The following is a 16,391-nucleotide window of genomic DNA, read 5'->3' as shown; positions in this document are numbered from 1 at the left end:
AATTAAGTCAGTTTATATTTAACATTGGGACCCAGCCCTCATGAGTCAAAGATGGGAAGGACGGAAGGACGATGACAGGGTGAAATAGAAGAGCATGCACAATATCCGGCACATAATGGTTGCTCAACAAATTTTGTGAACGTGTTCTTAATGTTTCTCAAGACTGACTTTAACAAAACCTAAGTAATTCAATAACAATAGAAAACTAATATTATTTGCTTCATTTTTCCTTTCTCTATTCATTCATGGGATACGAGCACTGCTGCTAGCCAGCATTTATTGCTTGTCTTTAGTTGCCCTTGAGAAGGTGGTGGCAAGCTACATTCTTGAACTCCTGTAGTCCATGTGCGGCAGGAAATCTCAATAACATTAGGGAGGCAATTCCAGGATTTTGACCCAGTAACAGAAGGTATGGTAATACATTTCCAAGTTAGGATGGTGAATGACTTGGAGGAGAACTTGCAGATAGTGATGGTCCAACATATCTGATGCCCTAGTCCTTTGAGATGGAACTGGCCACGGGTTTAGAAGATGCTGTCAAAGGACTTTTGGCAAATTTCTGCACTGCATCTTGTACATAGTACACACTGATGCCACTGAGCATTGGTGGTGAAGAGACTGAATGCTTTGAAGATACAGTAGCTGTATGAAAAGGACTTTTTTCACTAATATTCCCCAATTTATTGAGAACAATTCTTATATTCATAATAAAGACTAATCACATGAATGACTAGTGGGGGATTAGTTGTTGTTGTTTATGTTATTGTTATTATAATGAGTAGTGAGGATTTGATTCGAATCTCACCCAGTGCTTGTAAACTGGACACGTTTTGTGCAACAAAAGCACTTTTCATTTTGGCAACAGTTGCTTGATCAGTTCCAGTTTGTTCATCACTTTCACCAACCACCTGACAGAAATAAAGAAATTATACAGAAATTACAGCATGGAATGATTAGGTAAATATCTCAGTCTAGATCATTCCTAATCCCTTCCCCTACAGAAGCAGTCATTCTAACTCCTTATTATATCTCTTTGCTACATTTGCTATTAACCACCCTCTAAACATGTATAGAATTATTTATACTCAGGTGAAAAATCCCCAAATAGACAACATAAATAAATTTGGGACTAAGTCGCAATGCACAAAATACTGCATTGTCATCTTCTAGCTGGCATCAAAACAAGCTTAACAGTTAACTAGGCATTTATAGACAAAGTTTGAGGCAACTTTGATCCAGTTCCCAGTAGGTACAAGTCCATGTCAAAATACAGCTAATAATTTTTGAGCACTAACTTCCATTGAACTGGTACAAATTCAAGCAAATAGTGCAGGTGGCTATTATTGCATTGGCACAGTGACAGTTGCTCCTGTGGTACAGAATACATGACCTTTGAATTTGAAAAGATCAGGTGGATCATCCAATTAAATTTCTGACAGGATCAATGGCTTCCTGCTCCTATGCGGGGAGAGAGGGTGCTTATCCTACTGAACATCATCCACAGTACTTAATGTTGATTAGGAGTGAAAACTAAAAAAAAAAAGTTTTGTTTCCTAAAACTCCTACCCTTAGTACATACATACCATCTTTATAAGTTTTGAAGGTTTAAAGACAAGCTTTGTTTCAGAAGTAACACAACAAAATCATCACATTGAATCAAAATTTGTCTAGAGTTTATTGGCGTAAACTTATTCTAAAAGAATGGCCTTTTTTTTCTACCAGCAATGAAGTATGGTATCCTTTAACTATGCCACATCACCATCACATTTTTAACCATGTTTCACAATATCTGAAATCTCAGGTATTCTACCACAGGACATCTGTTAATGGCTGTAAAACAAAAACAGAGTAACATTTCTTCTGAATTCTGTTTGTCATGCTTGGCCAGTTTCTGGAACTACACAATCCTTTTAAAACTGCCACATGGTCATGTATGCACGTGCCACAAAAGAGAACATTACTTGTGCTCAGCACCTCCAACTATCCAACCTAAAGGGAACGATGTTAACAAGGTCAACTTGAAAATACACAGAATTTATTTCATAAATCCATACCTGAACCACCGGAGAAGGGGCAGATGAGGCTGACACATCTGGGTCAAATACTGAAGTTAACTGGCTTAAAAAATTCATTTGCACTTCTTTCTGTCTGAGTTCAGGTGTCACTGGAGAGACAGAGTCTTTCTGATCCTCCACTGTGTAAAGAGATTCACTGATAAGAAAATTTATTCAGCAGAACAGTCGATATTCAACTGCACAAAGATTAACCATACCCACAAAATAATCTTTGATGATCAGGGTCAAAGCCTTACCATCTGAGAGAGTTTTTATTGTCATTGGAAGTTTGGCTGACTTCATCATTGCTGTGAATGTAATGATCTCAGTCCTGTCCAATCGGCTGCAACCAGTACAAAGGCCCTTGATCAAAAGGATCAAGTGTTTCTGAGGAGGAAGTAGTGAGGATAACATGATAGGATTTTAAAAAAGGAAAATGTTACATATTTAGAGTACATATAATTTAACACAAACTTAGGAAAAAGCCTTCTACTCGGACAAAGCTTCTCAGGGTTCCTGTTGTATTTTTGTCATTTTGTTATCTTTTCTTCTTCCTGACTGATTAATTTCCTACACCTACTGAATTTTGATGAGAACATTCAGGCACCATCTCCTAGGTACCATCTTTCATACCTGACAAGCTCTTCAATGATTGGCATCACTAAACCCAAGCTCGTTCTTGAACTATTTCTGGACGCATGCTCCTTCTAGCTGAGGTCAGTGCTATCCAGGGTTCCCATGATGTAAGGCATTGTTCCACCTCTGATCAGCAAATCAAAACTATTGAGACTCCCTTACTACTACTTTTCAGTCATTCACTTGTTTTCTCAACTAGCCATCATAAAGCTTTAACAGAATTTACTGAGGTTGGTGCATAATTGGTCTTTAAATTCTAAATACGTATCCTGAACAAAGCAAAACATTTCAGTCCAGATCAGAACAGAGGAAAAGTTAAAAGCGAAAGTCACCTCCTTAAAAGAAGGCAACAAAAGAAGGAATTTCTGAGAGATGGTTAAACATATGACTATTAGGAGCATGAACAGGTCATACAAGATCCCCACATTCTGCAACTCAATTAGATCACAACTCATCCACATCTTGATTTAATTTTCTGATTTTCATTCTACTGCCCTAATAGCTTAACTTAAAAAAAACTATTCTCAGTCTTGACACCTACAACTAGCCTTGGACATCCAGAGTTTTTTGGGATAGCAGGATAAGTTTGATGTAAGAAAGTGTTCTAGATTTGTACTAAAAACAAAAATCAATGGATAAAACAAACTTAGTAGGCCAGACAATGTCTGAGAAGAAAAACACTTAATTTTTCAGGTCATTGAACTCTCATCAGAACCATTCATATTTTTGTCTCAATTTGTCTGACTGCGTGTTGCAGAAAGGAGCTCACCCTCCACCCCCCCCACTGCACCATACAACAAGCCCAGCTCTTCCCCTCCCCCCACTGCATCCCAAAACCAGCGCAGCCTGTCTCTGCCTCCCTAACCTGTTCTTCCTTTCACCCGTCCCTTCCTCCCACCCCAAGCCGCACCTCCATTTCCTACCTACTAACCTCATCCCACCTCCCTGTCCGTCTTCTCTGGACTGACCTATCCCCCTCCCTACCTATCTTCTTTTCTCTCCATCTTTGTTCCGCCTCCCCCTCTCTCCCTATTTATTCCAGAACCCTCACCGCATCCCCCTCTCTGATGAAGGGTCTAGGCCCGAAACATCAGCTTTTGTGCTCCTGAGATGCTGCTTGGCCTGCTGTGCTCATCCAGCTTCACACTTTATTATCTTGGATTCTCCAGCATCTGCAGTTCCCATTATCACTGATTTCATACTTCATTAGATGAGCTTCAATATTAACATTATGCCCCTTTTTATTAACTCCTTAAAATAGTTTAACATAATCTAACAAATTAATAGTTTAAACATCTTATCAAGTTTATTGCTAAAGCTCAACTCTAGAGGCATCCAGGCTACATTTTTACAACTAGTCTCCATAATTAAACCCTCTTGAACCTCAGGATGGTTCTGATCAATATATGCTGCAGATCTCAAAAGGTGATTACCTCTTTCCTGAGGAATGCTGCCCAAAACTGTACACAATACTTCAAACAGGACATGACCAAGGCTCATTTCACAGATGCATAACTTCCATTCTTTAAGATATAGAACAACAGTTTGGCAGACATTGATTGCTTTTTGTTACTTTCTACAAAACACTAACTCTACAGCAGAGGGAATCCAGTAAACAAAAGGTGGATTGAATAGAGAGTCCATGGAAGAAAACAGGACTGGAGCTAACTGCAGAAGGACAGTAAGCCATGGATGGATTCACAGGAAAGATCAAAGACTCTGGATTATACACTGATGGATAGATGTTCAAACAGGGAGGCACTGGCCTAGTGGTATGATCACTAGGCTGTTAATCTAGAGATACGAATAACGATCTGGGTACCCAGATTCAAATCTCGTCATGGCAGATGACGGGTTTTAGATTCAATTGAAAACAAAAAAATCTATAATTGATCATGCTGTGATGACCACAAAACCAATGTTGAAAGTCAGGAAAAACCTGTCTGGGTCACTAATGTCCTGCAGGGAATATCCTCCATTCTAACCTGGTCTGGTCTACATGTGACTCCAGATCCAGAACAATGTGGCTGTCTCTTAACCGCTCTCTGGGCACTAAAGGCCGGCCTAGCCAGTGACAGCTACATCCTGTGAATGAATAATTTTAAAAATGGCAAGAATGGGGCAATATGTAAATGAGACATAATGATCGAATGCACTTAAAAATCTGAATGCGTTTGAATTCACGTAATAAAAACTTGGGTGACAAAAGTTTTAGAATCTGAATGGGGGGGAAATATTTCAAATATCCTTGGAAATTGAATTTTTGAGGAGAATGACAGAGTTGCCAATATAATATCGCCACTCAAGAACAGTAGAAGAGAAAAACAAACATCAGCAATTGAGATTAATAGATAATTTTGTTGAGTCCATTTTATCATGAATTTGGAAAATCTAGTTTATTTAATACCAGCCAGCAATAATTTGCATAAGAATTGGGAGGTTTGCAAAAGATAAAGGAATTTTTGAAATTTCCTTCCTCTCTCATAATCTGAGCACGAGGACAAGGAGCAGGTATAGGTATTTCAGCACCCCCGAGCCTGCTCTGCCATTTGATATGATCATGGCTTACTTCATCTCAGCTTCAACTTCACCTCCTTGCCCACTTTGTAATTTTCAACCCATTATGAACTAAAAATCTGTCCAGCTCCTCAAATTTACTCACAATGTTCAGCATCCACTTCACTCGGGATATTGAATTCTATAGATTCACAACACCGAGAGGTAGTTTCTCATCTGTTTTAAATCTGCTACCTCTTAGACTTCTGACCTGACATTCTAGATTGACTTACATAAAGAAACATTCTTTTAACGTCCACTTTGCCAATCCCCTTCAGCATCTTGTATACGTCGACTGGATCTTCCCTCAATCTTCGAAATTCCACAGTACATAGATGTAAACTGCTCAATCTCTCATGAGACAAATTCCTCATTTTTAGAATCAATCTATTGAACATTCTCTGAACTGCCTCCAGTATAACTACATCCCTCAAGTAAGGGAAGTATTAAGATGATGTGTTTTAAGAGACCGGTAATTATTTTGAAGTTCAGTCAGCACTGCCATTAAGTAGCTCGTTGTCCACGACTCTGACCATCCTGAATTATTCATGAAGTCAAGTGTTTTATTTGGGAATAAATAGGGTTTTGCAATTGTCAAAGTTGAGAAACTTCTGGAGAAACTGTCAAATAATAAAATATGTAGATAAGTAACACCCATTCCATTCTTCCCCAGATTCTTTTTAGGACACACCAGTAACAATGTTAAATATCACAGCAGGAATAGTGGTGGTGGAGAGATGGGACATGGCGGGGGGCGGGGGGTGCAGAGAAGAATACAAACACATAACACAGAGACAGCATGACAACCAGAGATTTTAAAATCAGTACCTGTGAAACGGCACATGCTTCATCTGGATTCTCAAGGCGCATCAATGAGAATTCAATCAGGACTTTACATGCAGCTGCAACAGACAGCAGCTGATTCCTAGGAACTATAAATATTGGAATTAAGATTAGCTGTGGCGACTTGGCATTTTCAAAACCTTAAGTATTTTAGGAAATAAAAGATGAAAAAATCTGTTGCTATTCTCGACTAACCTGTAGCAATCCTCTCAATACTTGAATGGGACTAATTGGTCAGTTCTTTCGAAGAGCTAATCATCAGAATTCCTACAGCATGGAATCAGGCTATTCAGCCCATCAAATCCACACAGACCCTCTGAAGAGCATCCCACTGAGGCCCAGTTCCCCCCCTACCATATTCCTGTGACCCTACATTTCCCATGGCTGTTCAACCTAGCTTGCACATCCCTGGACATGACAGGGCAATTTACCAGGGCTAATCCACCTAACCTGCACATCTTTGGGCTGTGGGAGGAAACCCATGTAGACAGAGGTAAAATGTGCAAACTTTCCACCGACAGTCACCCAAGGGTGGAATTAAACACGGGTCCCCAACACTCTGAGGCAACAGTGTTAACTAATGAGCCACGGTGCCACCCCAAGTCAAGTCAGATAAGAACACAAGAAGATTGAGCCTGGTTCACACGTTCAGAGTCCAGTAACTTGACGCTAAAACTGGGTTTGAAATATTGTTCATTTTGAGTTGGTTCTGATAATTTTGTCTGCAAGGGATTACTTGGGTGGGCAACATTGCCTAGTTTCATCTCATTCAAAAAGTAAACCCAGCTTTCTACAACAACATGGATATCTTACTTTAGCAAATGCTGAGCCTCATTCTCTGCTCTATCATTTCATGATTCTGTTATAATCCGTGTGAAACAATATATCCAAAAGCATGTATATTTTGAGTCGTTCAATTAAGTGCTGCAAAAATATTGTTGTGTTAAACGCAGACTTCCCAAATGCCCACATTTTTCTTATCACACCACTTCCTTATGCCGCAATCATGGTAGCACCCTGAATTCCACCTTGATTCAAGAGATTTTAAACACAAAAGCAGCTCAAAATAGTGATTAAAGACTTCTCATACAGGCAAACGTTCGTTTCTTTATCAACTTTAAACAGCATTAATGAAAGAAGAGTCAATTAGAAACACTTACTTTGTGCACAGACTGTTGAGATGTAATGTGCAGAGAGAGCCACAAATGAGGAATAGAAGGGTTCATATTGTTTGTCATGATGCAGAATCTGCTTCTCACTGAAACACAAAACAATCAAGTTATAAACTTCCAATCAACATGAGTATAAACTAACCAACCCCAAAGAAATAACAGTAATGGATCAATTCGGTACTCAACATTTCTAACTTAGAAGTGAGTTATAATGCAGTTTAAGCTTTATAACGCCAAACAGCTAAAAGGCTTTTTGATTTGGGCTCGGGAAGTGCATAACACTATAGAGGTAAATTATTTTTCTTTCCTCAAGGAATATGGGTGATTCTGACTAGCATTTACTGCTCATCTCAAATTACCCTACCTCACCCCCCTTGCTGCTTCCTACACTTTTCTCAAATTCACACTCAAGCCTGCCCTCTGAAGTGGAAGATGGCAAGGAAAAGGGAGGGAAAAACAGAGGTACAAATGAGGGGTGGTGATCAAGTGGGAGGTGAGGGAGGGTGAGGAGGGGCTAGGGCTGTTTAAAAATAGACTCGCTGAACATGTGCACTTACATTGCAGATTATGATGTGTGTGCAGTAATCATGCCAAAATGAAAACTAGGGCAGAGCTATTCAAGCAAGTTCCCCTACTTACAATCTATGCTGAAACAAAAACATAATAATAGTTCAGGTTTCTGACAGGGAATATGCACATAAACAATGGGAATGTGATCGTTTTCATCAGCAAAAATTCCAGTGATCACTATTTGTTTTTGCAATTCAGTTAATATTCACACTCATAGCTTTAACAAATACAATATCACACAAGTAGCCTCTTTTTAAGGGATACAAGTCTTTATTAAAGTTTGGGCAATGTCAGGCTTGTTTCAATGGATCCTGAAGTACCTTTTTCAACAAACTGTTCTGAAAGCTGACGAATATCTAAATCGAGCTATATGTGGACAGTTGTACATCCAGCCACAGTTCAATGCATTTCTAACTTGTGGAACAAAGTGTCATTGGGCATATGTCAGTATTTCCACGAGAACCTTAATTTGTGAATTTATTGTAAATTTTTAATAAGTTTAACCATTGAGTGGTTACTGAATTGTGGTATGCACATTAAAACATTAAACTGCAAAGTATATTTACCTCTACTGTGTAATGTTGGTAAAGCATCTCCCAAAACAAATGCATATTGTTAATGCAAAGGGAACGGGGTATAAAAATAGGGAAGTCAAGCTAAAACTGTACCACAGTTGGAATACCGCAGTCTGGTCTCTTTACTGAAGGAAAGGTCTACATTGGAAAAGGCCGAAGAAACTTCACTAGGTAGATTCCAGATACGGGGAGACTGTCTTACGAGGAGAGATTGAGTAGGCTAGACTCCATACAGAGAAGTTACTTCCCCTTGCAGTAGTGTCTAAAACCGGGAAGCATACTCTCAGAACAAGGGTTTGTCCAGTTAAGGCAGCAGCGAGTAGGAATTTCTTCTGAGGATTGTATCAGATAGGTCATTACACACATTCAATTCGGAGATGGATTCCCTTACTAATTTAACATCTAAGGTTATGGAGAAAAGGCAGGAAAGTGAAGTTGTAAATCATCACATCAGCTACGATCTCACTGAATGACACAGCAGATTCAACAAGCCAAATGGCCCAGTTCAGTTCCTACATTGTTTGTCTGATGAGAGGCGGCTGCCAATCAAATCCTCAAGCCTGTTCCCCAAAGCTGAAATGTACCTCAACTCCACTAACCTGCTTTTTTGCCACATCTTGATCTCTTTAGCAAATAAAAACCTAAAATCTTTAAAATTTAAACCAGCTTCCAATGGCTAAATCAGCATTCGTGTAATGACCTGTGAGCAATTTCAAATGGACAACACTGATCTCGCCTATCTGAATTTTGATGCGGCACTTTTCCTTGAGCCCTTTGGAGGTACTGTAGCAAAACTTGCAGTCCAGAATTTTTGATGTTTGGTTGCCTCAGATCAGAGAATTGCATCCAAAGCTGATCAAAGATTACAACGACTGTTTCAGTGGGTTGCACTCCTGAAATGTGTCACAGAAAACACAATCAATGGCAGCTAAAATAAAAGGCAATGTCCTGGGTTAAAGGATTCAAACTACACTGTTAATTACTGGCAGGTGATGGGCTACAAATGTTGACTTTGCCAGCAATAATCATATTTCAAGAATGAATTAAATAAAAATCAAGGTAATGCCTGTACTTTACTAGGTACAGTGGATGTACAGAATAGCCTATGCCTGAATAGTGGTTCTCAGCATTTTCCAAAACTCTTTTCTAGCACAAAGCAGGTATTGCTGTAATGAAGAAACCTGGTAATCAATCTCACACAAATGTCCCATAAGCAATTTGAAAAATGTGACCACAGAGTGCTATTTTCATGCTGTTGGTTTAAAAAAAATACCATCCAGGTCTCAGAGGAGAATGATCCTATATTTACTCAAAAAGAGCCATCGGATGTTTACTCCCACTCAAGATGTTAGTAAAAGGCTTTAACCAAGGCAACTGAGCCAATTTAAATACGAAGAAGAGTTTAAACAAAGTAGGTGCCATATTGACACAAGCATTACTGATGCATTTTTCTTTAGCATGCATTTTACATTGACTATTTACAGTATGTGCAGTTTGTCCCACTTGTAGTTACTGTTTCTTGCTCAAACTGCAAACCAGAGGATAATTAGCCTTCTTACATCATGTCTCACTGTACTAATTTACCTGGCAAAGTTTTAGCTTCAACCAGCTATAAAATTTTGACTAGGAAAAGCAGCAGAAACTTCCATTTGACAGTGTACACAAAAACAAATCTTGTGAACAGCAATTACAATTCAAGTGAGACAACTTCCCTCATCAATGCATTCACCAAAACAGTTTGAGTGGATGACAAAACAAAACAGATAAACTATCATTAACTCATTATAGAAGCTGGATAAAGAAGGTTCACCATCTGAGGTCTGTGTTTTTTTTTAAAAAATATGCCCAGATTAAACTGCAAGTCAGAGGTGGATTCCAGAGTGCTACTGCATTGCGTATGAACAGACACAGGAACTATATGCATAGTCATCCAGCCTCAGTCTATTTATATTCCTTATACATTCACACAACTATTAGTTTTTATTCAGTTAGGATTATGTAACCATAGCTGTCACCAGCACATCATGTGTTCAACCTGCCATCATTTAGCAGGTTATCCACAGCAGTAATTTCATATATTCTGCAAATAAAAAAAAACGCAAGTACTCCAAAAATTTGAAGCCAAAGAAGAGTTTAATTATCCACTTTAGTTTAGAACAGACTCAGAGTCATTCTTCGAACACATATTTTAACTATGTTGGAAGCTGACAGCATCTTCTGCTTTATTCAGCTATATCAGAAAAATAAGACAATAGGCTATTGTTTTCGATAGTTTATACCATTAAGTGGCCTAGCGTGCAGGGATGCTTACTGCTCACAATTTAACATCAGAAACGTAATGTTTTATAAACTATAACTGGTCACTGACGTTTTGTAGGAGTGCTGCACCGAATAGAAGAAAACTAATGTGGGATAATCAACTAAAATAGGGAAATTCAAAATAAATACCTATTTTAGTTGTATGTAATGGGGTACATGATATTAAATAAAAGTGATGACCCTTATGGTGCAGTGGCAGTGTTTCTTCCTCTGAGACAGGAGGCATTTCATAATACCACTGAACGAATTGATTAGAAAATATCTAATGGGATTTCAACACGACTGGTCAGCATAAGTTTTAGGAAATCAGAGACAACCTTGTGATGAGAAGTTGGACACTGACCTCGGATTTTCATCTCAACAAGAGCGACAAAGCAAAGAAAGCTTACAATCCAAGTGTGCAGACGACACTGGGTTAGTACTAGACAGTAGGCACAGGAAACTGTGTTGACGGAAAGAGGGCATCACAAAGCACAGAAAGCGATTGGGGAAACCCAATGGTAATGGAATTAAAAGTAGGCGAGAGAGATCATTTTCTTTCCATACAAGACAAATCAGACTATTTTCATCATGTTGAAATATCAGAAACTGTGGGAAGCAAAAGTACTTGAGTACCCAAGAGGAGAAAAAAAATAGCAAAAAAGTTAGCAATGGGAATAACAGAAAATCATTCAGGCTATTGAAATGTAAGCTTTACCTGAAATGGGAAGAAATTAGGTTTCATTAATATAGATTCCACCTGCACTCAATTTTAGACAGACCTCAGGGAAAGGAAACAATACAGATTTACCAGGATGGATATCATGACATCACAGTTTAGAGAATCTGTAATCAATTCAGAGACATCACAACACACCTCTGGAAAAGGCCTCTTAGCTCTGGGGCAGGGACACGACCACTGCAAGAGCCCCCAGATATTATGATTTTGATATCTTCTTAATCAACCTGTTTAAACATGCTGCGACATCCCTATGGAGCAGGTGCGGCTTGAACCCATAGCTAACTCAAAAGCAAAGATACGACTAATGCAACAAAAGGAGTCCCGTGCAACGCATTTATAGATGTCTGAACAGGTTGTTTATAAAACATGTCATGATACACGTCTGGGGCAGCTAGGATCTCAACTCTGATATCCTGGCTCAGAGGTAGGGTCATTAGCACGAAACCAAAACAGACTCTGACATCGCCAAAATTATAGTGAAGAGATTGCACAAACATGGTTTCAACTCCTTTCAGTTGAGGACACTGACCTAACAAGAGGTGTTTAAAACCAAAAGGGTTTTAAAAGAACAGATATAAATTGAACTAAGTGGATAACTGGCAGACAGCTATTTCTACATAATAAAATGTGAGGCTGGATGAACACAGCAGGCCCAGCAGCATCTCAGGAGCACAAAAGCTGACGTTTCGGGCCTAGACCCTTCATCAGAGAGGGGGATGGGGAGAGGGTTCTGGAATAAATAGGGAGAGAGGGGGAGGCGGACCGAAGATGGAGAGTAGAGAGTTGCAATGGGAGAGAGATTCCCTGAGGTTGGTCCGGAGGGAGGAGGGTAACTTCTTCAGGTTAGGCATCCCTGGAAGAGGCTTCGCAGTGAGGTTAAAATAGTATCAGAGATAATGGGAACTGCAGATGCTGGAGAATTCCAAGATAATAAAATGTGAGACTGGATGAACACAGCAGGCCAAGCAGCATCTCAGGAGCACAAAAGCTGACGTTTCGGGCCTAGACCCTTCATCAGAGAGGGGGATGGGGTGAGGGCTCTGGAATAAATAGGGAGAGAGGTTACCCTCCTCCCTCCGGACCAACCTCAGGGAATCTCTCTCCCATTGCAACTCTCTACTCTCCATCTTCGGTCCGCGTCCCCCTCTCTCCCTATTTATTCCAGAGCCCTCACCCCATCCCCCTCTCTGATGAAGGGTCTAGGCCTGAAACGTCAGCTACTTCTACACTATACTTGCCCAAAGTTCCTGACTCCAGTATCTTAAAAATACTCTTACCCTTGCGCCCAAACAGAGGAGCACAAGCTCCAGTATTCCTTTCCTCAACCTTTTACAAAGAAAGGAGGGCATGCATCCATCTACATCAATAGAGCTGAAGCAGAGAGCGTCAAGTTCCCAGGAATGATGACAACCAATTTATCCTGGTCCTCCCATGTAGATGCGACAGTCAAGATGGCACAACACCTCTTCTTCTTCAGGAGGCTATGGAAATTCAGCATGTCCATAAGGACCCTCCTTAATTTTTACAGATGCACCACAGAAAGCATTTTATCTGGGTACATGATGGCCTGGTATAGCACTGCCCTGCCAAGGACCAGAAGAAACTACAGACAATTGTGAACACAGCCCAAACCATCACACAAGCCAACCTCCCAACCATCAAATCCATCTATACTTATTGTTGCCACAGAAAGGCAGCCAAAGCCCCCTCCCACTCTGGTTTTACTCTTCCATCAGGCAGAAGATACGTGTTTAACCTTTTGTACCAACAGGTTAAAAAAACAGCTTCTCTGTTATTAGGATGTTGAATGGACCTCTCAAATTATAAAGCTAATGTTGATCTTCCTTTTGTGTACTGTGTTCAGCTGTAACTTTGTATACCTTGTGCTGTTTAATCACCCTATGATGTGTCCTCGTATGTTGTGATTGTCTTCACTGTACTTAAGTACGTATGACATCCTTTAAGATGATCTTTGAATATCCATTGTTAAAAATTGAAAATTTGATTTGAAACATATACCTCGTGGCTAATGCCAGTGGGCTATTAATCCACATACCTAAATTAATCCTTTGGGGTCATGGGTTCGAATCTCACCACATCTGCCAGTGAAATTTAAGTCTGAGTAAGTGACTAGGTGCATAGAGAAGGACAACTGATGTAGTTTACATGACTTCAGTGGAACTCTTGTAGTGCTATTGGAGGGCGAGGATGTTTGGGTTCAAGTCATACCTGCACCAGATGTGTCATAATATGTTTGAACAGATTGATTAGAAAATATCTAGATGGACCTCAATATTGTTTTTGACAATGTCTCACATGACAGACTGGTTAAATTAAAAGCCCACGGGATCGAGTAATTTATCAATTGGATCGAAATTGGCTTAATGGCAGGAAAGAAAGTGATGATCGAAAGGCGTCAGAAGATGCGCAGATGACATTCAAGTTGGTCACGTGGCAAACAGCAACGAGGAAAAGCTTGGAATACAAGATGACATATGGAATTTACGCTCAAAAATCAGAGTTGATACATTTGAGAAGGTTAACAAGGGAGTACACATTAAATACTTGGACCCTGGAAAGCACAGAGGATTAGAGGGACCTTGGGATGTGTATCTATAAAACCTTGAAGGCAGAAAGACAGGTTGATAAGGATGATTAAGGCAAGACAAGGGTATTTCCTTCATATGTCAAGTCATTGACTACAACAGCAAGGTTGTTATTAGTTGTACATATCCTTAGGCAGAAGTATTATCAGCAGCTCTGATCATCACACTAAAGAAAATACATGATTGCATTAGAGAGGTTCAAAAAAGATTCGCCAGAATGCTGCCTTTGCTGGGGAAATTCAGCTAATTCTCCTTGGTGACAAGATGATTGAAAAGGGATCCGACTGAGGTCTACAAAGTTCTGAGGGGCATGGGTTAGGTCGGGAAAAATATTCCCCTTTAAGGTCAGGAGCAGGAGGTTCAAACAAAAGTCTTTTCACCCATCTGGATATCTGGAACTCTGATGAAGGGTCTAGGCCCGAAACGTCAGCTTTTGTGCTCCTGAGATGCTGCTTGGCCTGCTGTGTTCATCCAGCCTCACATTTTGTTATCTTGGATATCTGGAACTGTTTGCCAAAGGAGTAGTAGAGGCAGAATCCCTCGAGACATTTAATTCGTACATAGATGAGTACCTGAAACGCAACAGAATCCAAGGCTACCAGCCAAGTGCTCGAAAATGGGATAAGAACCGGTCGATACTTGCTGACCGGCGCGGACACGGTGGAGCAAGAGTCTCTTTCCATACTGTAAAAGTAACTATGCTCACCTCCTACCACGAGGATACTGGTTCAACACTGAAATCCACGAAACGCCTCAGATACTTTTCTAAAATGAAGGTGCTTCATAAATGTAGTTTTAATATATTAAAAAAAGGAGGGTGTGAGGTACATTTTAATCCAGCCCCTCCCCCTCGGAGCTTCGGATACTAGAAAGTTCCCGGCTGTTCCAACAGACAGAAGGTTCTACGCTTGTTTTTCTTCCCCTGACTGCCACCCCCACCATCCTAACGAACGTAGGGAGCCCAAGTCTGAACAGAGAGATCTTTCGAGACTTCGGGGCTCATTACCGGGTCCACCCTTCCAGGAATCCTGCACCCGAACCCTTCCCGCCCGGGCCGGTGGCCGGCGTGTTCCCAATCCTACTTTACCTATTAATGATTGAACTGAAAAGTTGAGAAATGTCCCGCGGCTCGAAGGTGGAATAGGAGGCGGCAAGAAGCGGGCGGACCGCAGCACTCCAGTCCGGATCTGGCTCTGGTGCTGGGGCCGAGTTAAGCGCCATCTTCCGCAGCCCTTCTGGTGCAACACTCTAAAGACTCCGGGCGGCCTAACACCGTTACCGTTGACGTGCCACACAAAGTCGTCCGGTCCGCTGATCCCAGCGTGCAATTCTTGGTGGGCGCGGCCGGAAGACACCAGCCTTGGTTCTGTGGAGGAGCGCTGCAACTGAAGTAACTTTACCCGTTTCAAATCCCTCATCTCATCCGAAGCAAGCTCAGAGTTTTACTATTTTCAGCTGAGTTCTATGACATGAAATAGATTGCTCTTTGTTAATTATATTTTAATTATTTCAAACATCGCATAATCAATGCCTCATAGTCCGTGGAATACAAAACTAGTCTCTGGAATTCGTCTTTAGCAAACGAGGGGGAGGGGCTGGGGTAAAACCTACGTCACACGCTGTTTTATTTAGTGTGTAAAAGCTGCATTTCCAAGGTATCTTCTTTAACTTGTCCTCTCAATTTTACCTTTTCAGCCCCCTATTATTATGGTAAATCAACCACATAACGTTTAAGAATAACAATCCTTTGAAACAGAGGTCAAACCAGCCCTCGATAACAAAGTGTGGAGCTGGATGAACACAGCAGGCCATGAAGGGTCTAGGACCGAAACGTCAGCTTTTGTGCTCCTAAGGTACTGCGCTTGGCCTGCTGTGTTCATGCAGCTCCACACTTTGTTATCTCGGATTCTCCAGCATCTGCAGTTCCCATTATCTCCTATCTCAAACCAGCCCTCGCCTGCAATAAAGCAACATCATATTTGTTATCTCTCACCAACTTCGATTAAGTCAAAGTACTCAGTTTTTCAGCCCTCTTTCCAGTTAAACACTTAAGAGATACTGCTAAAAGAGCTAAATGGGAATGTTACATTATTAGTTATGTAAAACTTACACTGCAGAAATAAGCGAGTTGGTCAAAATATCATAAACTTTACTAGTTTCGTTCCTTTCTAATTCTTGGTTGAAAAAAGGTATTATGACATAGTGGTAGTGTCCCTGTCCCTAAGCCAGCAGGCCCAGATTCAAGTCCCACCTGATTTACAGGTGTGTAATAATATCTCTGAACATGTTAATTAGAAAATATCTATAACTCTTGGTTGTGTGAGAATAATGTTCTTGAT

At 40.5% G+C, this 16,391-nt stretch overlaps 1 protein-coding gene across 10 annotated transcripts in view; it reads right to left on the bottom strand.

Annotated features, from left to right (window-relative positions):
• Window positions 1-15,345, bottom strand: part of ubr4 (ubiquitin protein ligase E3 component n-recognin 4) — a 196,346-nt gene extending 181,001 nt beyond the window's left edge. For all 10 annotated transcript variants that reach the window (XM_048561072.2, XM_048561074.2, XM_048561075.2 and 7 more), the window contains exons 1-6: window positions 15,140-15,345; window positions 7,250-7,347; window positions 6,075-6,178; window positions 2,312-2,441; window positions 2,055-2,194; window positions 806-908 (exon numbers count right to left, since the gene is read on the bottom strand). In XM_048561072.2, the coding sequence (XP_048417029.2) occupies window positions 806-908; window positions 2,055-2,194; window positions 2,312-2,441; window positions 6,075-6,178; window positions 7,250-7,347; window positions 15,140-15,273 (709 nt within the window). In that variant the 5' untranslated portion in view covers window positions 15,274-15,345. The remainder of the gene's footprint in view (window positions 1-805; window positions 909-2,054; window positions 2,195-2,311; window positions 2,442-6,074; window positions 6,179-7,249; window positions 7,348-15,139) is intronic.
• Between the last annotated feature and the right edge of the window lie 1,046 nt (window positions 15,346-16,391).

The sequence above is a fragment of the Stegostoma tigrinum genome, chromosome 28 (assembly GCF_030684315.1).
Source record: "Stegostoma tigrinum isolate sSteTig4 chromosome 28, sSteTig4.hap1, whole genome shotgun sequence".
NCBI lineage: Eukaryota > Metazoa > Chordata > Chondrichthyes > Orectolobiformes > Stegostomatidae > Stegostoma > Stegostoma tigrinum.
The sequence above is the reverse complement of the archived record's forward strand: the minus strand, read 5'-3'. Positions and strand labels throughout refer to the sequence as shown.